We start from the raw sequence: 23,085 nt of genomic DNA on the forward strand, positions 1-23,085 counted from the left end.
ACAGCTGTGCTCTGGGTGGTCTCTGCCCCTGCCTAGGTACCTGCTCCTCCGGCCTTGGCTTCTTTATCTGCCCACGAGAGACTGTGGCTGAGTCAAGCCGGGCCTTTGGCGCCTGCTACCACACGAGTCTCTACCCGCTTGCTGCCGACACACCCGGCCTGGGAGGCGCCAGTAGCCACAGGACCCTTTCTCATATGGGGGAAACAAGGTCGCAGAGCTGTGCAGCGGCGGGAGCCACAGGGACAGCTGATGAGGCTCAATCTCGCTGGGGGTCAGGGCAGGGTTCCTGGAGGAAGCTCTATGACCCCAAAGAAGACACTTCCTCAGTCCTCAGTTTCCCTTTTGTTCATGGAGTTCCTTCTACATGGAGGGGTCCCTGGCCACAGGCCTCTGTGTGCTTCCAGGGCACATGCCCCAGACGAACTCTTCCCAGGGGCTCCTTTCTCACCGTGGCCACAGCAAGAAGCCCCTGGTACCACCCTGTGTGGACAACAGGGGACCATGCCCAGGGTGAGGCTGGCCGGCAGATGGTTTCTGTCCACTGCGCTGTGTTTATGTTAATTGCAGATATTTTTAACGTATTGTGTTACTCCATCCATCTTTGTGAACGGTCCGTCTTGTAAAATTCTTTTAATGATGTTATTTTTCCTTGCCTATCTTCATCATCTACAATTATTTATAATATCATTGTCTTTGTTTCAAACACCGGGTATAAACATTGTTGTAACAGTCTTCGATGGGGTTCATATAATTTTTACAATTGCCTTGAAATGCTTCGATGGCCAAAGGGGGAGGAGGTTGGTCATTGGTTTGGGGGAAAAAAGGCACCCCGAAGTGCTCTCTGCTCTCGGTGAGAGGTCCTCCTCCATCAGGATGGCTTCCAGGAGAGGCTGGCCCTTGTCAGGGGCGGTTCCTCCCAGAAAGCGGGGGGCTGGAAGCAGCTAGCTGGCTGCGGGGTTAGGTTTCAGAGCAGCCTTCCCCACAGACATGGGGCAAGATCCATAAAGGCCACCGTCGGGGTAAGACGCCAGTGAGGAAGACGGATGGCTTGTTTTCATTTTTATAGGGAGTTTCTGAAGCCTCTACTCTCACCCCTCACCTCTCCTCAACTCTCTTTTCTCCCAGCCAAGTGCTTTTCAGAGTCTGGAGCACAACACAGTGGAGTGCCTGAGACTAGGGCAGAGCCCACCCTCCCCTCGAGGTCACTGGGGGCTGTCCATAGCTATCCCTGACAGAGTGGCTCTGGGCCCCCCTGTGGGATGAGTCAGCTCCACAAGGGGAGTCAGCTGTCAGTGGACCAGCAACCGGTCTGGAGCCCTGGGGACGCAGGGGGCTGCCGGAGCCTCCTGCCCTGTGCCTGCTCTGCCGTGCTTGCTGTGAACTGTCAGGGGCTCCCCAGCAGTCCGCCAGCCCCCTCGGAGCACCAGTACCCTCATCATCCCTGAGCGCATTTCAGACCCCGGCCTCCTCTGCCTAACATCCTCGGTGGCTCCCTAGTGCCTGGTGGTGAGCCCCGGGCAGCCCACCCCCCAGCCTCATACCAAATCTCCTTGCCTCCCTCTGTGCCTCCCAACTGGCCAGGTGTGCCGGCCTGCCTGCTTTCCTCAGGTGTGCAGAGCTCTGGGGATGTGCAGGTGCACAGATCTGATGTGGTTCCTGCCCTCAGGGGGCTCCCAGGCAGCTCTTGAGTCTAGCAAAGGGTAATTCATCCTTTAAGGCTCGGAGAAGCCCCCTGCCCCAAGTCCCCGGCTCCCTCCTGAGCTGTCTCAGACCACCTCCATGGCCCTGGCTGGAGGACTGATGGAGCTGCCTACCCATGACGCAGCTGGCCTGCCTGGGGACTGAGCAGCTGAGGACAGAGCCTGGGCTCTGGCACTGAGGGATTTGTGTTGGGTGAAAGAGACCTTTGGACCAGAGATATGGGAGCCACAGTGGATGAAGGGTTGTCTGTCTGGGTAGACTCCTGCGCAGGGCTTTGGGGAGACAGAGCTTATACTCTGGGTATCTGAGGGTCGGCATCTAAGAGGTACTCAGACCCCACGGTAGGAAGGCAAAGTGGGAAATTCTGGCAGATCCTTGTGAGCATGTCGGGCTGTGAACCACAGCCTCTACTCCACTCACCTTCTTTTCTAGACCTCTTTAAAGAAACTTAGATATGGCAAGACAGTTACCAAAGAAACGCAAATGAAAACATCCAGTGCTGGTTTTCACGGGTCAAACTGAGCAAGGATCAATAACACAGGAGCAGCCAGTGCTGGCGAGGTGGTAAAAGAGCCGGTGCCCTCGCACAGGGCTGACAGCAGTATAAAATGACGGGCCACTTCTGGAGATCACTTTGCCAGGAGCTTTGAAGAACATTTTAAATGTTTACCGGTCTTTTCTTTTTAAAAATCAGAACAATTCAACTTCCGAGCATCCATCTGAAGAAAAACGCCCTATATTAAAAGAGTGATTTATACGCAAAGATGTTCCCAGCCATGTTATTTATGATAGAGGAGTTGCCAACACCTGAATGTGTCACACAGTAGGCTGTGGTACGGACAAGGGTGGGGGTGGGGGCGGGGACTGCCATCACAACACCATTAAGATGACGGTCACGGCAATGGTGACAACAGTGAGGTTTATTGTGCCCTTGAAGGGTGCCGGGCACTGTGCTGAGTGCAACACGTGCTTGTACATTTTACTGTGCACTCAGATCGCAGGGCACCCACACAGGGCATGCCTGTTATCCCCATTTTATGGATGAGGGGACCGAGGCTTGGAGAGGCCCAGTCACTTCCCCAAGATTATAGACCTGGTGAGTAAAGATGCTGGAATGTGGGCCAGGCTCTGGTCTGAGGTCAGGACGCAGGCTCTTAGTGCACTGCTCAGCCCCCCGAAGACTACGGGGTAACATACAACAACAAGAATAAAAGCTTGCATAATATTGATTGGAACACCGCACAAGATTGTGCACATCGTATCATCTCAATTACATAAAAAGCAGCCTTTGCAAAGAACAGGCAGAGGAAACCAAGTGAAAATATTAATGACGGGTATGGGAGACCTGTTTCCCTCCTTGTTACTTTTCTTCAATGTAAATTTCCCTGAATGAATATTACTGTTACTTTTAGGTTATAAAAAACAAGCTGTGATTTTGTTTCAAACCACCTAAAACATCTCATTTGGAAATAGCGCCTGCCCCCGTGTGTGAGACTGTGTGTCCCTGCTGGGACGAGAGGAGGCCAGTTGGGCGGTCTAGGGCCAGAACAATCACCTATACAGACCACAGTTCTAATGGGAAATTCTCTCCTGTTGCTCAAGAGTCACAAACATTGCCCGGTCGGAGACCCGGTTAGGCCACTGGTAGACTCTGATACCTTAATGCTTTCCCACCTCACAAGTCAGCATGCCAGGGTTGATGAGAATAAATGACATTATCCTTGCGATCGGGCCAGTCACTGCGACTGGGGAGAGGGAAGGTTTGCAACAGCCGAAAGGACATGGGTCTTTCAAAGGCCACCATGTATGCAGCTGACAAGACAGAGCTTAGTCGGGGCTTCCTGCATGGGGCCCTGGGGACCCAGGAAGACTTGGCTGGGGATCTCAGCCTGGGGGAGGCACCCAGGGAGACAGGTGAGAGGCCAGAGCAGTCCAGGGGGCCCAGGGAAAGAGACAGCCCAGGATGCTAAGGGAGTCCTACAAAGGGCATCTCACGCTGTCCTGAGGCTGAACAGAAAGAAGTGAGGCGGGGAGGGAAAGGCTGTTCCAGCACGAGGACAGCATCACTGGGCATGCCTGCTTGCAGTGACCACTTGTTTCTGCTGCTTGCAACAGGTCCTGATCTTCCCTGGGGAAGCAGGGTCTACCCTTGGTGCCAGGAGGAGCCATGACACAGGCTGGCCAGAGGGCGTGTGCACGCCTCCAGCCACAGTACTGGTTTGGAATGGGAGTGGGGCTCCACTTTGGTGAGACTACTAGAAGAAAATCTCTCTCCCCTGACTAGACTTGCAGCAGGGAAGACCACTCAAGGGAAAGCCTGCCTGGGGACAGCCACCTGGGGGAGGGCAGGGCTGAACCTGAGGACACTGGGATCTAAGAGCTAAGCTGTGCCTAGAACAGAGCACCACTGCTGGACTTTTTTGGACACATGGGTCAACGAGTTAAGGTTCCGTTACCTGCAACGGTGACTTCAACTAGTCCATTTCTCAGGCCCACCGGGGTGACCCAGGTGACCGTCTGGAGCAGCATGCTCACTCACCCATTCCTTCAACAAGGAGCAATCAGCATGTGTAAAGACAAAGACACCCTCACCCCCCCCCCCCCCCCCCCCCCCGCCCGAGTTGCTCCTTGCATAGCGGTGCACCAGGGTGGATGTGGCTGAGATCCACAGTTGTCTGTGCGGAGAGGTGACAGTGGCATTGTAGGCAGGGATGGCGGACCGGAGAAGGCATCTGAGCTGAGCCCAGAGGACCCTGCACAAACGGTAGAATGAGGGATAGCCGCTGTGTGTCTACGAAGGGCAGATGGGCAGCATACGGCCAAGACGGGCAGGGCAGGAGTGGTGGAGAAGGCTGGCGGAAGGCAGAGTGGGAAGAAGCCAAGTGCCATGCGAATGAGCCTGGACTCTGGTCCAGACAAGAGGGCCAGCCACAGCAGCTTTCTGAGTGCCAGTGCCTGGCATACTCTCGTGACAAGCCAGGGGCTGCTCAGCAGGGGTTACAGAAGCCACAGAAGGCAGTGCTTACCCAACAGCCAGATGCTGGAAGAGGTCATCTGAAGAGTTAGTACATTTACCCATCTCCTGAGAAACACAAAGACGAAACTTCACTAAAAGCAAATACTAAACTAACTGTCTTACCCGATGCTTGACTCCCCAGGTGAGTCAGAGGGGCCTCATGGCCCCCTGCCCCTGTGCAGAGGAAGGGAACTCAGAGTGACTGAACTTTGATAAGGATCCAGGCACATTATATACATTTTCTCATTTCTCCATCACAACTCTGAATGGGGAGCGCTCCCCATTTTTATATAGGAAAGCTGAGGTCCAGGGCATTCCTTTACCCCAGGGGGGACTGAGCCCAAACTGGAACTTCTGGAATTCACCCTGGGCCCTGAGCTCAGGCCAGGTGGAGCAGATGGACAGGAAGGTGAACTGTCAGAGGCAGGGAGCAGAGGGGGAAGAGCAAAGACCCTGGAGCCAAATGGCCTAGATTCCAATCCCAGTGCTGGGACTCATGGCTGTGTGATTGTGGGAATGTTCCTATACCTCTCTGTGCTTCTGTTTCCTCAATGGTAAAATGGGAATTTCAATCACTGTATTTCAATAACTGTAATTATAAAACTCTGTGCTTCTGTTTCCCCACTGGTGAAATGGAAATTTCAATAACTATAATAGCATCTTCCTTCACATCGGTTGCAAAGATTAAATGACATCGTTATATGCAAAATACAGAACATTGGACGGCATACAGTACCAACTACGTAAGTGTTTTCCACACATACATTTAAAAATTCTCCCTCTGATACTGGATCACAGACACTGAAGGAACTCATGTGTCCCGGCCAGCTTCCGTCACGCCCTTATTCAGCATGTATGTATTGAGCCCCTACTCCTGCCAGGCACAGGGATGGGGTCTCCCCGAGTCTCCCCTCATCTGCTCATGCAAACTAATCTATGGGACGGTCAGGAAGTGCCCACAGACAGAATGGCCCAAATCCAAAGCCCAGTGCCTGAGAAAGCCACTCAGAAGTTCAAAGATGACTTCAGATGTTAGCCCCAATGGGAAAAATCAGAAAACATGTGGGTCCTGAACGGGAGGGCGACAGGAAATTAAGTGCGGGACGGTTACACGGCCCAGCGCCACGTAGCCTTTGGGAGGGAGGTGTAGGGAGGCTGTGCACCAACACGAAGAGCTTCTTATGACAGACGACCCCAAGGGAAGACCCAGGGTGAGCCAGGGGAGTGGCGCTGTGCCACAGACAGCAATGTAGTCACTGACTGAATCTGGGCCGGGCCCTTCACACACATGGCCCATGCCACTCTCTCACTCGCCCTCCTGCACAGCCGACACACAAGCCCAGCGAGGCAGAGGAATGCTCCGGTGTCTCAGCTGTCAATGACAGGGGGTACTTAAAGTCTCACTCTCGACCCTGGGCTCTTTCTGCCCCCACCCAAATGACACCTGAAGAAATCCTGGATGGAGATGTAACCAAAAGTCCACTGGGGTGCCACTGGGTGAGCAGATTGTGGGTGGCATTTTTTTTCTCCAGATTTCTAAGCTTTCTCCCTAATGAAACCATGCAACTTATATAAATGAGTGAGAACTGGTTTAGGATTGGCAGACAGCATCTGATGTTTCTGGTTACTCCCATCCAGAAGTGACCCAGTCCTGCCAGGAGAGCTCTCTGGAGAGGTACAGGTGGTGACCCCAACCTTTGAGCTACAAATAAATAAACATGGGGCCACAGGAGCTCAGCTAGGAGCCACGAGTCCCTGACTCACTAGCAGGCAGCAGCAGCCCCTTCAGCCCAGGGTTGGGCCCTATGTGAGCCACGAGTGGCTGCCTGGGGACAGGAGCTGCCTAAGCAAGCCAATGGCCATCTGCAGCTCACCAAGTGAGCTAGACTTGACTCAGGTGGTTGTGTGGCCTGGTGAGAGGGCCCCAGGGGAGAACGAGGGCAAGAGCGAGGTGAGCCCCAAGCCTACGCATTGGGTGCTGGGTTCTCTCCCTGCTCTGGCCTGCCTGGCTCTACACCCCCTGGAATTCTACACTCTGCTGTCTCCCAGTCCTCTTTTAGCATCAAGACCGGAGCTTTGCAGTCAGACAAAGTGGGGTCCAGACTTAGCTCCCGTCCAATGCCCAGCTCTGTGACCTGTGTAGGGCCTCACTGAGACATCTATACCGTGGAGACCAAGTGAGACGCTGGCTACCAAATTCTCAGCCTTGAGATGGCTCTCCAAAGGCTCGTGTTGGTGCAGTGACCAGTGTTGCGGTCGCTATTCTCCTCGCCTTCCTCAGGAGCACCTGCTGACAGGGAGGAGCCCGGGGAAAGCTCAGCGGCTTGCTGGAGCAGCAGTCACAGCAGGGGCAGCAAGCTCTGGGCTAGCGTTGACCTCACAGACACAATTCTAAGCGCCTGCATGGATCACTTGCAGAAGCATGTGCTGGGCTGGCTCCCTTTTGTCCTGACCACGGTCCTTCCCAGGAGGGCTGGGTGTAGTGTGGCTGCCAAAGTCAGAGGGCTGTCCAAGTGTAAGACCCGGGGCGAGTGATTTAACCTACAAGTAGTTCCCAAGTCTAAGGGCCATTGTAAGAACAAAATGGCATCATTTACGTAAAGCATCGGGACCAGAGTCTGGCACACAGCACGGGCTGAAGACCGGCCAGCAGGAGAGGCTGTACCAGTCTGCGCTATGCTTGGCCCTCCGGTCGCAGGTTTTTCTGCGCTCCAGCATTCGGCTGGGAAGGCCAGCCACACCCCCTTGTCAGTAACTGTAATTACCAAGGCTCTCTGAATATGTGTTAAGTGTTTCGGTTAATGTGGTGAGTTCAGAATCTGGGGAGCTGATGCACAGGTTAACTCTTGTTACTCACACGTGTCTCTGAAGGTCTCGAGGTTTGGGGTGCATGACCAACTGCCGTGGCAGTCCAGGGCACTGGGGATTAACACACAACATCTGGCAGGACTGCCCAAGCCAAGATTGTTCCGTGATAGGATGTGGGGCTGGCTTCTGGTTTCTGGGACTTTCTTTCAGGTATTTAAGACTGCTGGTTGTCTGTTACATTAAGGCTTTCTGGAGAGACAGTACTGAGCCAATCACAAAAGTTCCCATTAGCACTGCTTGAAACATTAAAGCAAAAAACCAGTTTACCGTAATGATTTTATTTAGGCAGCATAAATGTATACGGAAAAAATGAAATTTTCCCTAAAACCACAAACTGTTAAGAAATCGGAGAGTTCTAGAGAGTGCTAAACAAAGAGAAGTACTTCTCAAAGAAGTTTCACTCAACCTGTAAGAATCCAGGTAAATAAAGGTGCTGTGTTTCTAGCACATGTCAGGCTGGAAAAAGCCTCTCCCTCCCCTCATGATTGCTGGGCCCAGATCTCAGGACCTCCCATCACCCCAGCACCCAGAGAACATTCCAGAAGACAAGGCCTAAGGGAAGAAATAGGCACAGCACTATAGTGTTGAGGCAGTGCAGGCGCCTGGGCTGAGTGGGTTGCGACTGAAGGCATTCCTGAGGCCCATTCTGCTGGCCACGGGGGACTCTGAGGCAGCTGGGGTGGAGTCTGTTTGGGATGCCCCCTGCTCACCCCTCCTTATTCTGCACCCAGCAGGCATGGAGTCACTGCCCTGCTCTCCACACGCCCACTGCCCCAAGGCTTGGGGCCTTCGGTCTCACTCTCCAACCAGTTGCCTGGGAGAGCTTTCCCACCGTGTCCTTGGCCTATACACCACCCACTTCCTGGAAGGGCAGCATGGTCTGCTACTGGCACCCAGTGAGCAGAGGCCAGGGATGCTGCTTAACATCCTAGAGCACACAGGACAGCCCCCACCACAGGGAACGACCCGGCCCCAGACGTCAGCAGTGCCGAGGCCAAGGAACCCTGACCTGACAAAGGTCGGGTGCCAAGCGTGGGGTTCAGGGCCTCAGGCCTGGGATTGAAGGTGCACAGCAAGAAGGACCTCCAGGGGGCTCAACTGTGGTTGACTCCATGTAAGACCTCAGGGGAAAAAGTTCCACTGCTTTAAAAAACTCCAAAACCACCATTTTAAACACGCTAAACTAAATGAATTCGTAACAGGGCACCTGAGTGGCTCAGTTGGCGAGGCATCTGACTCAGTTTCAGCTCTTGTCATGATCTTGTGGTTTTTGAGACTGAGCCCCACGCTGGGCCCTGAGCTGACTGTGCACAGCCTGCTTGATTCTCTCTCTCTCTCTCTCTCTCTCTCTCTGTCTCTCTCTCTCTCTCCCTCCCTCCCTCTCAAAATAACTAAATATTAAAAAAGTAAGTTAGTAACATATAATGCATTTAGAACAATATCCCACACATCAGAAGAAGCAACAAATATGCCACACTCCTTCCAGCCTCTGTGTGTTAGCATACTCTGTTCCCTCTGTCCTGAATGCCTTTCCTCCCTTTCTCTAGCTGGGAAAACCCCTGCACTTTCAAGCCAGCTCAAGACTCACTGTCTGTGGAACCTTCCATCCCACTCCCACCCACTCTGGAGTGGTCACCTCATCCTTCCTGTCCACCCAGCATGATGCTTAACTTTCTGTAGTCATCTCTGCCATACTTGTTTCCCCCTGGGGAGGGGCAGAAACCAATTCTCTGTGTCCGAGGCTGATGCCAGTCACAGGAGAGGGCCACAGCTGGAGCAAAGGGAGGGGAGTGAGAGAGACAGACAGAGACAGTGGCAGACAAAGAGAGAGAGAGGGCTCTGCAGGCTTTGGCAAGTAGCAGCTCCTCCCCGCAGGCCCTGGCTTAGCCTCCACAGGGCTATGGGAAAGGGCAGGACACTGCTGGATCGGGTCCCCTGCAGCCAGTTCTGCCTCACTGCTACCAGACCAGGGCCTTAACCTTGACTTCCAAAGGGACCTCCTGGTGACCTTTCTTGCATGCGGGCCACAGCTCAGCAGCTGTGCGGCCCTGAGCCCCCTCCACACCAGCCATCTCTGGGCCACGGGCTGACTTCATCTTTTCCTTGACCCTGCTAACCACCACCTTCACCAGAAATCACAACTACATCACGCATGGTGAGCAAACTGACATCACATGCATCCTGGGTGGTGCACTAAGAAGGACACGAGAGGGCCTCTGTGGGGTTCCTTCCAAAAACGCACAACCTGAACTTAGTCATGAGGAAAGAGCAGACTGGCCCAAAGAGTGTATGTGGGAGACACCCGACCTGGACTCTTCAAAAACCCGTAGGAGACACGACAACCAAATGCAGGGTGTGAATTCTCCGTCGGAGAAGTTTTGAAAGACAGTATCGGGACCACTGGGGTAGTCTGAAAGTAGACTGTGTCCTAGACGGACATCCAGTTTCTCGAGAGAGCATCATGTTGTGGCTATACGGGAGGAGGCCTTTGTTCTCGGGGGCACGCACTGAGGTTTGCCGGTGTCACTGCTGTTCCACAGTTATCATTCAAATGGCCCAGCACTCACACAGCAGGCTAACATGACAACACGTTCACAACTGAAATCCAAGGGACTATGCATGTTCAATAAACCAGTCTTCCAGCTTTTCCACGTGGTTGAAAGTATTCAGAAGGGTGGTCGGGAAAACCCTCGAAATAATCCTTCTTATAGATGAAGACACCGGGGCCCAGAAAGGTGACTACTCTACCCAGGATTCCAACTCAGGTCTGGCCGCCTCCAAAGCTCTTGTTCTTTGAATGTACCCTGTTTCCACCTCTTAGAGGGGGCAGGAAATGCCAGGCATGCACAAACCCCAGCCCTGCCAGTGTCTTTCAGTAAAAGTCAATCTGGTCCTGGCAGGGGCTACTCTGGAGGCGGCCGGCTAAGAACTCTGATGAAATCCCAAGGACAGGTCACTGAGGTTGCCCGAGATTCCGCGCCAAACAGAGTCTACAGTTGCAACTGGGTGGGTGGGTGCGGAGAGCACATTTTAAAGGAAAAGAAAACCAGTTTCATTTCAAACCCCAGAGGGAGCACGCAACCTAATAGCCTATTGTGCGAGGGCTTATTTATGGGAACATGACAATACCCACAACCTCAGGACTTCTTGCGGCCCCTCCCTTTGGCACCAAGGCGAGGTTTCACTTTTTTTCTTTGCTGGCTTTCCAGAAGGCTCTCCACAAAACGGTGGCTGTGAGAACTGCCCACTTCTACCTGGGGACTCTGGGGTCTGCTGGGCAGGTCATCTAGCTCCTCCAAGCCTCAGTGTACCCTTCCGGGAAATGGGCTGGGGGCTGCAGGAGGATGAAGAGGCAGCACATCAAGGGCTTGGCCGCAACAGAGGCTAGACACGGTAACCCCACCGGAGAACTGGGGATTTCATGTAAAAACCTGTATCCTCAGTCTCTCTTGAAAAATGGGAAGATCCGATCGCATGGTGGCCGTGCTGCAGCCCAGAACCACCCGTGTGGAGCTGAGTGGCGGCTGCCTGCTGGGATGTGGCAGCCTCAGCCTCAAAGCCCCCATGTGGAGGGGCCCGTGCTTCCGGGCCTGGGTGCCAGCACGCGGCAGGCAGATCAGGGCATCTTTGTACACCAGCCTAATCCTCACAGCCCCCCAAGATTGCATCTTTAACCCCATTCATCAACTGAAAATGGAGGCTCTGAAGGCAGCGAGCTGCCCCGGATGCCTCAGCTGACCTACTGCATCCAGGGATCACGGTCTACAACACAGATGGCTGATTCTGGAACCTTTCTTTCTTACAAATGAAATGCAGAAAACTTCATTGATTTTTGTTCATACTGGAGGCACTTCCCACACCATCCGCCATGACCTGCTACAGCTGGAGAGGGGACCGGAGCCTGGGCTGCGTGGCACCATCCTGGCCCAGCCCGACGGCAGCAGGGCCACACTCGGACGCTTTAAATTGCATGACATTTGCACCACAGGAAGTCCTTAGCCCAGCTCTCCCAGCCGAAGGTGGAAGGACCGTCAGGCATGCAAATGCAGGCAGCTGGAGGCACAGGTCTGTTTCCAGAGCTTGCCTGAGCTGCCAGCCAGCTCCCATAGGGGCAGGCCCGTAGAAGAGCAGCCGGCACGGGGCTGCCTTGCCTTCCTGATGGGGGGAGGCGCCAGGACGAGGGGATCTTCCCGTAGCGCCGGCTTTCTTGGGTACTTGATGGAGCCAGGGCATAACAAGGACATAAACAAGCACTTGGTCCCAAGTCCTCGATTCGGGGCCAAGGACTGGTCCATGGTGCTGCAGTTTTGCAGCGTCCTCGCAGGGGGAGAATCCACGCTGGGGGTCTGGGTGCATGCCTGTGCCAACGATCAGGGCCAGCAGCAATGTCTGGGCAGCATGGGCTGAGGACCTATCCTTCTGCTGTGTGCAGACCTGTGCCCATTCTTCAGGACACAGTGAGAACGGGGCAGTGACACCCTAGGGAGGTGCCAAGAGCTGTGGCTGCCATCTGGGAAAGCTGAGATGGGCTCACCTGGCACCCTGCCTCCCAGCCACCTCCATCCACAGCCCCCTCCCCCATGTAGCAGTACTTTCTCACTGGACTTGGGCTTCTAGCTGTATTCCCTCTGAGCCATCTTCCCCTCCCCCAGAGGGGAAACTTGGGACCTGCAGACTTGACTCCATGAGCCAGGGCTGGCCCGCGAGGCACTCTGTGACCCTGGCTTGTCACCCTTCCTGCCGCTCTCCCTGCTGCAATCCTCAAATGCGCCTGAAGACTCAGGTTTCTGAGCACAGCCTTCTTTCCTTGTGGTTGGCCTGGAGAAGTCCTCTGGTGAAGTCAGGAGTCTGTTCCAGTATCCACCTCCTCCGGGAAGCCTTTCTAGATTCCCATGCACATGACACAGGTCTCACAGTCACTTGGGCACTGCAGCAGCCCTCTGCCTCCCTGCTTTCCCCGTGGCCTTCCTCAAACCATTCTCCAGAGGGATCGCTTTAAAAATGAAGATCAAATCGAGTCAGTCTTTCACTTAAGACCTTCCTCTGGTGGATTCCCACAGACCCAAACTCCTACCGTGGCTCCTGCCCATGTCTCTGATGCCATCTCCCTGCATCTGCTCAGCTTGCTCATGTCCTTTGGGGGCAGTCCCCCCATGGCCCCATGGCACTTTGCAAACCCCTCTGAGAGACACGCCTTGGCATCACCAGAGGGTCACTGCTGGTTCACTGCTGTCCATGTCTCCGACACACGGCTGTGAATGCAGCTCGGGGCCTTGGGAAGAGCATGTGGGTGGGGTGGGAGCTGCGTGGTGTGGGGCATGGCTCTTTGAGCCTCATCTGTGAGTTGGGGGTGACAATACTCCTTCCCAGGGTTGGTGGGAAGATAACTTTTCGTGCACTGCCTCAAGCCACCTTCTGCGATGGAAATCTGATGTTATGTCCTGCTACAGGCCCCCCAACAATTCCTCTCTGCACTAGGGTAGAGATGAGCAGACTCCTGGGCCTCGCCAGACCCCACATGGCGGCTCCTGCCCATTCTCACTCCCATCACCCACTGGTTTCCTGGGCCATTACCCCCACAGGTGCCGATCTTTTCTGCCTCAGAGCTCCACTGGGGTACCTCTTTGCCCGGGACACTCCCCCTACTCTGCCCGAAGGACTCCTATTCATCCTCCAGGGCCTAGTATCATGCCACTGCCCCAGGAAGCCTTCCTAACCCCAGACGGAGTCAGTCTTGCTTTGTACTCTCAGAGCACCATGCACCTTCCCTGCACAGCCTGATGAGGTCTGCCAAATGGCAAAAGCTTGGGAGATGCGTTCGTTTTCCCAACTGCTGTGGGCTGACTTGTGTGCCTCAGATTCACCTGTTGCAGTCCTAACGCCCTGTACCTCAGGATGTGACTGTATTTGGAGACAGGGCCTTCAAGGAGGTGACTAAGGTAAAATGAGGTCATATGGGGGCACCCTAATCCAATCTGGCCAGTGTCCTTATGAGAAAAGGGACTTATTGGGGTGCCTGGGTGGCTCAGTCAGTTGAGCGTCCAACTTCGGTTCAGGTCATGATCTCACAGTCTGTGAGTTTGAGCCCTGCATTGGGCTCTGTGTTCACGGCTCAGAGCCTGGAGCCTGCTTCGGATTCTGTGTCTCCCCCTCTCTCTGCCCTTCCCCTGCTCACTCTCACTCTCTCTCAAAAAAAAAAAAAGAAAAAAGAAGGGACTTAGGACAGAGACATGCAAACAGGGACAGCCACATGAAAGAGACAGGGAGAACACGGCCATCTGCAAGCCAAGGAGAGGGGCTGCTAAAGAAACCAGCCCTGCTGACATCTCGATCTTGGACTACCAGCCTCCAGAACGGAGGGGATAAGTGGTCCTGGTTTTGGCCACCCAGCCTATGGTTCTTGTACAGCAGCCACAGAAGACCCCTCCACACTAACCATGCTGCAAACCCCATGAGAACAGGGGTCACGTGGGCTTTTGTCACTGTGGTCCTTCTAGAGCCTAGCCCAGGGATGACACATAAGAGGGGCTCAAACACTCATTGCTGAGTGGATGAATGACTGGCTATGGACTCCCAGAGCAGGTCCGTGTCCTCTTGGAGCCTATGTGCCCAGAACACCCCGCACTGCTCCTGATACAGAGAAGGTACCAGTAGAGAACCAGACAAAGGTACAGTGAGCTTGTGCCAATGTCCACGTCCTGGCCAGCTGATTGTCTCTGAGCTTGAACAGTGGGGTGTGTTGTGGTTCAGTGTGTGCCCTGGCCACCAGTGGGCTCAGCCCCAGCCACCTCCTCCTGCCACGTGACCTCAGGAAAGCTGCTTGGGCTCCCTGCTGGTCTGGGTCCCTCCTCTGTGAAGTGTGGGTGCCGTCAGGCCCGCCTCGCTAGGCTGCCGGGAGGATGCAGTGGTCTGCCTACGTGAGGACGCACTCCCTGGAGCAAGGCGAGGGCTCCAGAGTGGCCACCATCTGTGCCACTGCTACCATTATCCCTGCTATGGGCTCTGCCTGCCGCTCGCTGCTTTCCTGGATGACTGCTATCCCTGCCGTGGGTCCCCATGCTGCAGACTCCTAAGTGACCCCACTCCTGCTGGCTGCTGGCCCATCTGGCTTCAGACAACATCCCTGAATAGCTCTTAGAGGCCATGCATCTAGTGTTTCACCAATTACCTGCTCAGGCCAAGGGACTCTGTTCTCAATCAGAAGGGAAATGTATAATCCTTGCTTGTCACCAAATGCAAAGTGCCTTCCAGGATCAATCAAGGGGAGGGGTCCTGGTAGCAGAGCCCATCTCAGCTTGAGAGAGGTTAACTCTCCCTGCTCTGCCATGGGGCTGGGGCCCTCGGTGGACACGTGGGACCCCCAGTGAGGACAGGGGCCTGGTGGGTGAGAGCAACACACAACCCTGGCCACTATTCACAGAGACCCTTGTGACAGGTCAGCTACCGTGGGCAGGGATTAGTGGTCTAATCCCCACTCCCTTCTTGGAAATCAGAAGTTTTCCTTGGTCTTAGCACCAAGGGGCTGCCTGTCTCTGCAGATCATGCCCTGTGCTGTGCCCAGGGACCCTCCGAGGAACTGGGTCTACAGCACCTGCAGCCCTGGCCTGGTCCACCTACCCTCCTGGGCCGATCGGGCATGGAGAGCCGGTGATGCAGAAGAGGTGGCGCTGCCCTGCCCAGTACTCAGCCTCCAACGGGGCACCCGGGGACTTTCCTTCCACAGACAACATCCAGGACCTCCCTCCCCTCTGACACATTCCAGGACTTGGACAGGGCCTGGCACCTGAAGGGCCTGATAAACAGCCGATGAGAGACAGACGAATGGAGGTGCAGGGCTACCCCTGGAGTCCTGGGACACAAAGGGAGGTCGTTTCGGCACGCGGGTGCTCGGGCAGTCTGCCTGAATGGAGGCCTGGGAAAGAGCTTCTGAGAAAAGAGCCAGCTGGTAGGGCCTCTGCACCCCTCGCTCCTTGTGGCCACTGTGCATCTTCCTGGGAGCTGAAGAGGCAGGAGGAGACTCTGGGCTCTTACTAGCTGCCAGGGCCTGTGATCAAGGGGCCTCAGTTTCCCCATCTGTGGACTGGGGAAGAGTGGCCGAAACAGAAGGGCTTCATCCCTTCAGCTCTGGCCTCCTCTTGCACAAGTGCTCTGGGCAGTGCCAGAGAGGAGCACCAAGCGGTGGTCTGGAGTCACGTGCACCTCCAGAGGAGGCTCTGGTTTGGGTCTGCAGAGTGGTCCAGGCAAAGAGAGAGGAACGAGGCCCTGGGAAGAGGTGAGGGGAGTATTCCCACAGCCAGTGTATGGGTGCAAAAAATGGCGCCCAGAGCAGGCACTCCCCTATCCACAGCCCCTCCCACTGGCCACAGGGTTCTAGAGAACACCACACATCTGATTCCAGTTCTCTCCACTCACCTCCTTCTCCTCTTCCCTCTCAATCCCTGCCTGGACAGCAACCTCTCTGGGAAATTTGCCTTTTCCTTCCCTCAGCATGGCCCCTCTCCCTGCCCTGTTTCCTGGCCATGTGCCCTTAGGGACACCCACCATGGTGACTGCAAACTGCTGGTCTGGGCTTCCGTCTCTTCCACAGGGACGTGCCGTGGGGCAGGACTCTGTCCAGTGGTCTCTGCATCCCCAGCCCTGAGCCTCCCCGAAGTTTGCAGAGCTAGGCAGACTGGTACCCTCTCTCAAGTCCTCTTTAAAGCACCAGAACCCCCAAAGCCATGTCACAAGGAATTGCTGGGCCGAGGGGGGTCTGATGATGCTGGTGCCTGCCTGCTTTGGAGGAGTTTCTGGGGAGGCCCGCGGCATACTAGGCCCCAGGCTCTGTGGCCCCCACAGGCCCGAGTTCAACCGTTTGTTCATCCCAGTCCAGTCTGTCCCACTGAATTCCTTCATTTCATTCATTGTGCAAGCAGCATTTCTTATTCCGTGGAAAGCCAGCCCCTGTTGTGGATTGGGATGGTACACCAAAGACCCAAACACCTGTGGCTGGTTTCAGGGGACAGAAGCTGAAGCCAGCGTGGCTTAGGGACCCTCCTCAGAACACCCACTGGAGACGAGCAGGCAGTGGTTCTCTAGACGTGCCACCACCCTGCCGCCCCGCCCCATCTCTTAGGCCCTCTGCCCAAGGGCCCGCCCAGCAGAATGACTACGACAGACCCCTTCTCCCACACAGGGCCAGAGGGCCAGAGCTGTGCTTCCTCACCTCCCCACCAGCCCTGCATGGGAGGAGCCAAGGCTCAGGGGGCATTGTGGGCAGTGGGCAGCGGAGGGGTGTTGTGGGTTCAATCCCAGCTCTGATGCTTCCTACGGAGCGACACTGGGCAAGCTGTATTGCTTATCCACCAAGCCTCAGTTTCCTCATCTGTGAAACGGCGACACTCCGATGCCATGGGTGCCAACCTTTCTGGGGGCTTCATAGGGCCCCCTCGGACAGCGGCCATGGCTCCTGGAGAGCAGTAAGCAGAAGTTCCTTCTAGGTTCTCACTACAAGTACAATGCCACGCATTTGTTTTTCTTTTCTCATCTGCCTCGGGTCCATTTGGTTGTGATTAGTAATAGTTGAAAGGGTATCAAAGATCACCTAAATCCGGTGACCCTAAATGCGAATTACTAGCAGGACCTGAGACCTCTGTTTCGGGGACTGAGGGAGAGCCTGGCTGCCCCAGTCCGGGTCGACTTCCTGACATGTACGAGGCGGGGTGGTCTCGGCGGGGCAGGTAGGGCAGGCCCGTGGAGAGGACAAGGCCCTCGCTGTGGCCGCCAGTGGTTGCGGTTCTCAATCACTGCTGCTCTGGCTTTTCCAAGGCACGTGTCTGCTCAGAGCTCTGTGACTCGTGAGTTGTGCGGCCACCCGACTAGGGGCAGTGATGCACATCACACCGGCAGTACTTGGGGCCCAGGGCTCTGCAGTCACAAGGCCATAAGCTGCACGTGTACTGTGGGCCATCCCTGCCCGTACTGCTAGCACAAACCACACACACTCCTCCCCAGACTGGCGGGTCCAGGAGCACCCTGTGGGAGATGGGCCACCCAAAAAGCTTGCCACGTCCTACCAAGGTACACTTATCAACCTACTGGGCAATTGCCGGTCTGAGGCATTGTTTCGGGAGATAAAGTTGCGTGTGTATGTTTACCTCCTCCCCTAGAGTAAGTGGCTCATGGCTGTCATGAGGGACAGTGCCTTTCTCCCCTCACTTGACTCTTCTCTGGCAGAAGTCATTTACCCTGCAGAGTGGGGTATATGGGGTTGGGGGGAGCAGCTATGGTCCCAGCTTCCCCACCCACCCCGGGCTGCCTCTCAGAGCCGGAGCTGGTGCTGGGACACTGGTACGGCGTGGAGGGTGGGAACAGCAGGACAGCACTCACCAGGGTGGGCCGTGGCAGCCTGGGCCAGGCTGCCCAGCACAAGGGTCTCTCCCACCATGTGTGGGCCCCGTGGCGCCAGCTCTCCAAAGCCCTGGCGCCTGTCTTCGGGCTGGTGGGGCAGGCAGGGACTGCCCACTGAGACCATGGTCAAGGCGCTCTGCCCCTCTGCTCCCGAGGCCTACATGGAGACAGAGGCAACCAGCCTGGCTCCACGAGGACGCACCGGGTACCGAAGCAGCACCTGGGAAGCACGGACACTACGGCACGGACAGGATCCTCAGCAGGGTCCTCATCTCTGCCCGCAAAGCCCTCCACCTACTCTCTTTGCAGTAAGGTGACCCGGTGGGATCCCAGCTCATCTCACAGGGCCTCTCAGCCTCCCAGGACTTACAATGAGGCCACTTTTTTGAAGGGAGCAGCTACATACATGGGGGGCTTTCTGACCTCGAGGCCCCCTCCAAGACCTGGGATAGCTCCTTGGGTGTCAGGATGGGACTGTCTCACTAGCCCCACAGATTTTGGGGAGCATTTCCCGGGGGAAGCAACAGGCCTAGTGTCAGGACCCTTTTCTCAGAGGCCGGTGTCTATGGCTCCGTAAAACACCGTTTCCATATTAGGGTTCACCTTTGGCTTGTGAACTTGAGGACCAAGTGTCCGTCTTGAAATTCAAGTAGGAGTTACAAGTCACCGTGGGCCAAATGCAGCCAAAAGGTAGGTTTTGTTTAGTTTGGACAGTTTAAAATTTTTAGCCATAAGTTTTACATAAACATTAAATTAGATACAATTTGATTACTGGGCATATAGCAAGAGACCTGAGTGGCACAGCCCCCACCACCCTGTCTCTTGCCTGCCACTTGGTCTCTTCAACACCTGCTTGGCCCTGTTGGGATCTGGCCTTGCCACCCGAGTTCAGAGGCCCCAGGGAGCAGGCGGGCCTGGAGGTCAGGGGCTGATGGGAAGACACCCAAAGATCTTCAGTCGGCCTCCCCCCACTGTGTTGCCCTGTGGAGCTAGCACCAAGGGCCATGGGCCACATTTGACCCCAGCCCCCCCACAACCTGTGGGCTGGGACAGCTGCCCTGGGCTGCTCCAGCTCTGGGAGGCTTGGGCTGTGCAGGGCCATGACCCCGGGCCTCCACGGCCGGCACTTCCAGCCTGCAGCCGGCAGCACCCCTCCTCCTCCACCTGGCACTGGGTGTCTCGGGTTCGCTGAAGAGTTTTTCACAATTAATGAACTTCAAAAAGGTTAAAAGTAATTCTTCATGGGAGGAATCGGCAGGAAAAGACAAGCAGGAGGGGGGTGTGGAGTTGGGGGCGGGGATGAAGGAATCTGACCAGTTATATTTAATAAAAAGCTTAAAAGCCACAAACAGGAAGCAGACCTATTAAAAAGGCAACACTGATCTAACAAAGGAATGTGAACTTGAGTTGACTGAAGCCGCGGCACTGTGTCTCCCTCCCTGTACTCCCACCCCAGTACCCAGAGCCCCCAAACAAGCCTCCTCTTGTACTCTGGCCTGTTCTGAGAACACCCCAACTCGGAGTTTGCCTTGGGTTAGGGGAAGGGGGCTGAGGGGAAGGTCAGCATGACCCCCCAAAAAAGGAAACAGATGGGGCTGGCCTTCCCTCGTCTGGACCAGCAGGCCCCTGCCACCGGGGGAGGGGTGAGTGCTCCGGGATGCGGTCCCCCCCAACTCCAGGCAGCTCCCTTCCTGCCCTCCCAGTGCCCTGTACCCCTCCTTCCCAGTGAGCCCCCACAGGGACAGGCCCAAAGCCCTGGGAAGTGAGGTCTGGACCTTGGCCTGCCCGGCTCATGCCCTGTGTGTGTTTCTTGGAACCCAGAACAGGACACTGTGGACCCTGGTTGGGCTGAGGTAATGACCAGGAGCAGTGGAGAGGACAGGACAGGAGCTTAAAGCCTGGTATCATGGTCACTTTGCCTGCCCCAAGGGAGTATGTCCAACCGTGACGGAGCTGAGCCCCACCTTGACGGAGACCTCGGGGTGCAAACAGCAGATCCGAGTGCCACAGGGAAGCAGGCCTCCGGTGCCCACTGCTCTTCCTCATGCGAGGGCAAATCCCACACATGACCCTCTGGGCTCGAGGAAGGACTAGGGAGGCAAGGGCCCTTGGCCAGGCTCTCAGGAGAGCAGAGGGTGCTGACTTCACCTGGCGAGTTGCCAGGGAACTTGGCCAGGGCACCACCCCACCTGAAGATGTCACTCAAGAAGCTCTACACCAACATTGTGTTGCTGACTTGATCTGAACCTCCCCGTGGCTTTCCAACCCTCACAGAATAAAACTCAGAGCCCTGAAGATATGCAGGGTACAGCAACATGCTGATGCGAAGTCGGGGTTTCTCTGTAAAATCCTTCAACTCTGTTGCATGTCTGAAAACTGGTGTAACGTACTGCTGGGGAAGAAAAGTGACATCCCACATACCTCCTGGCTTGTGCCAAACAAGCAGTCCTCACGTCAGGGCCTTCGTACATATCCCCTGTCTCCACGAACATTCTTTCCCTTGGTGTCAGTGGGGCTCCCTCCTTCCCTTTGGTCAGGCCCCTACTCAACTGTTCTCGCCTCAGAGAGATCTTCCCTAATTGCCCTGTCCAGAGGCACACACAGTGATTCTTCCCCTCACCCTCCTTTATTTTTCTGTGAGGCACAGTCAATACTCATTGAGTGCATTCCCACCCACCCCCTCCCATGACTGTGGCAGCCTGCCTGGTGTGCAGTGGGACCTCAAGAACACGGGTGTGGGGTACGCACAGGAGTGATAGGATGGAGGGCCGAACTAAAGAAATCCAAGGGCTCTATTCCCAAGAGCAAATGCACACCGTTGATCCCACCACAGACAAGCCCCAACTCAGGTTGCACAGAGCCTCCGCACCTACTGGTCTCCACAGGGCAAAAAAGGAGGTGGCAACTCACATTCTGGCTACTGGGGCAGTGTTCCAGACCCCTGGTGGTCTCTCTCACCAACTTTTCCTTAGAAGCAACTGTCAGGTCAGTACTGGTACCATACTTCACAGACAACCCAGGTAATACATTCAAGGTCACCCCTATATGGTAACGGTGGAGCAGGAGCTCAGACTCAGACCTTGACCTTGGCTCTGCCCAGAGGCTAACTCCACGCCAAGCCCCTCCAGGACCCATCCCGGCTCTTCAGCCACAGGGGACCAAAGGCCATGAGGCCGAGTGGGCTGGGCCCCGTGTATCAGCTCAGGCAGGCTGAACATCCTGAGCCAAGGGGCACTGTCCGTGCACCGTCTCTGCCGTCTCTCCATGCCTGCACGGTGCCTGCCAGTGGGAGGAAGTGACTGCACTCACCAGGGATGTGGATCTTGAACTTGCCGCTCTGGCCGAAGGCGCTGTCGATGACCCCCAGCTCCCCAGTGGACAGGTGCACCTTGAGGCCCACGAAGAGCTGTATGTTGGTCTCCTTTTTGAACAGGGAGCGGCCGATCACGCCGTGGTCGTCTATCACCTGTCCCCACACACCCGGCCCCGGAGAGACAATCAGTGTGTGCTGGAGGAGCCTGGGACTGCCGCTGTCCCTACCCGGCCCTGGGGTGATCTGTCTCGCCGACGAAGGAATGCACTGGAGTCACATGGCAACCAGCCCTCATCACCACCACTGACCACCGCTGAGCTTCGGCAGCCGGCAAGCTGGCCGTGAGAGCTTTGTGTGGCTCATGCGTAGCACACGGCAGCAATGGGAGGGAGGCACTGTTTCCCCACTTCACAGATGTAGAACTGGAGGCATAGCAGAGTTAGGCCATCCGTCCCAGGTCACAGAGCTCCCAGGGCAGACTGAGCTCAGAACCCACAACCTCCCTGCCCGTACCAGCCTCTGCATGGCCACTGTGCCCTGCCTGTCTCCAAGCACGGCATTCTCCTCATGAAAGTTTGCTCAGACTCCCCAGGTCGAGAGGATGACATCCACACTTGAGTCTGCATCAAGGTTTTCTAGAACTTGCCTCACTCTCTCTCCGGTTTCCCCTCCCACAAGGAGTGTCCAAGAACTTGGTCTCTGCCACCCCATCCTGCTAAACACATATGCATTTCAGCCAAGGCTTTACTCACTCTGTTCAGGGCCCCTTCCTGGCCTGGCCCACATCTACCTACACCACACCTCACCGCCTCTTCTCTGTGATGCCCTCTTGCCCCAACCCCAGGAGAGGCCCCAGCTTCCCTGTCTCCCTGCTGGCCGTGGCCAGGCCCTGCGCTGCCCAGCCTGTGTCCCCTCACTCTTTGTGGAGGCCCAGGCCACAGAAGGGACACACACGTGCATGAAAAGCCGACCTAGTACAGCCCTGATTTCAGCAAGAGCTGTGTTCACCTTGAACCTCTCCCCAGGGGACTGAGTGTGGGGAAGGCTGAAGTGTCACTCTCCCCTCCTGTGGCCTCCCCTGCCCTTCCTGGCTCCTTTCCAGGGCCTGTGCCAGGAAGGTGCCAGGCCTCTGTGTAAAAGAGAGAAAGAGGGACATGTGTATGTGTGTGTGTGCATGTTGAAGACTAGACCCTCCCCCAGATGACCTCAAACGGGCTAACGAGCTTCTTCTTGAGATTTGCTGCTACTTCAGAGTAGGGCCCGTGCTTGACCTGGCGTCTGGCATGCTGGGTCCCACACAGGTGCCACAGAGCAAATGGGGGAGGCTTCTTCTTGCTCTCCAGGCCCTGTGCACCGGCTTGGGTGCTTCTGGGGACCAGGGTTGAGTCTGAGCAGGTGTCAGCCCAGGCAACAGCATGGAGGCTGGAGTGCTGCCAGCAGTGGGGCCTGCAGTCTCCACGTGTTCTCCTCCTGAGGCCGAGACTCATGGGGACCCCCGTGTGCCGGGCTGTCCTCAACCTCAGAAACCTCTCACTTCTGCCCAAGACACCAAGATTTGGCCAAGGGTCCCAGATGGATTGTTTTGAAAGGCAGAAACTGTCCCATTTACCCTAAAACCCTTTTAGAAAAACATATCCTATTCTATTTGATTCATAGCGCCAGATAAAAGGTACTTGAATTCCTCCTCTCCCCGGTGATGGATGAATCGGATACAAATAACGATAAGAATAATCATTTCCACTTGCATAGCCCTTTATAATTCACAAATCTCATTCCTACACATGAACTCCTCCTCGTC

At 55.6% G+C, this 23,085-nt stretch overlaps 1 protein-coding gene across 3 annotated transcripts in view; it reads right to left on the reverse strand.

Annotated features, from left to right (window-relative positions):
- The window catches only part of EEFSEC (eukaryotic elongation factor, selenocysteine-tRNA specific), a 249,055-nt gene that overhangs the window by 25,331 nt on the left and 200,639 nt on the right, over positions 1–23,085 (reverse strand). For 2 of the 3 annotated variants that reach the window (XM_060631918.3, XM_060631921.3), the window contains exon 6: positions 21,284–21,440. The exons of the other annotated variant lie outside the window; for it this stretch is intronic. In XM_060631918.3, coding sequence (XP_060487901.1) covers positions 21,284–21,440 — 157 coding nt within the window. The remainder of the gene's footprint in view (positions 1–21,283; positions 21,441–23,085) is intronic. 3 annotated transcript variants of the gene reach the window in all.

Source organism: Panthera onca, chromosome A2 (genome assembly GCF_046562875.1).
Source record: "Panthera onca isolate mPanOnc1 chromosome A2, mPanOnc1 haplotype 2, whole genome shotgun sequence".
Classification (NCBI taxonomy): domain Eukaryota; kingdom Metazoa; phylum Chordata; class Mammalia; order Carnivora; family Felidae; genus Panthera; species Panthera onca.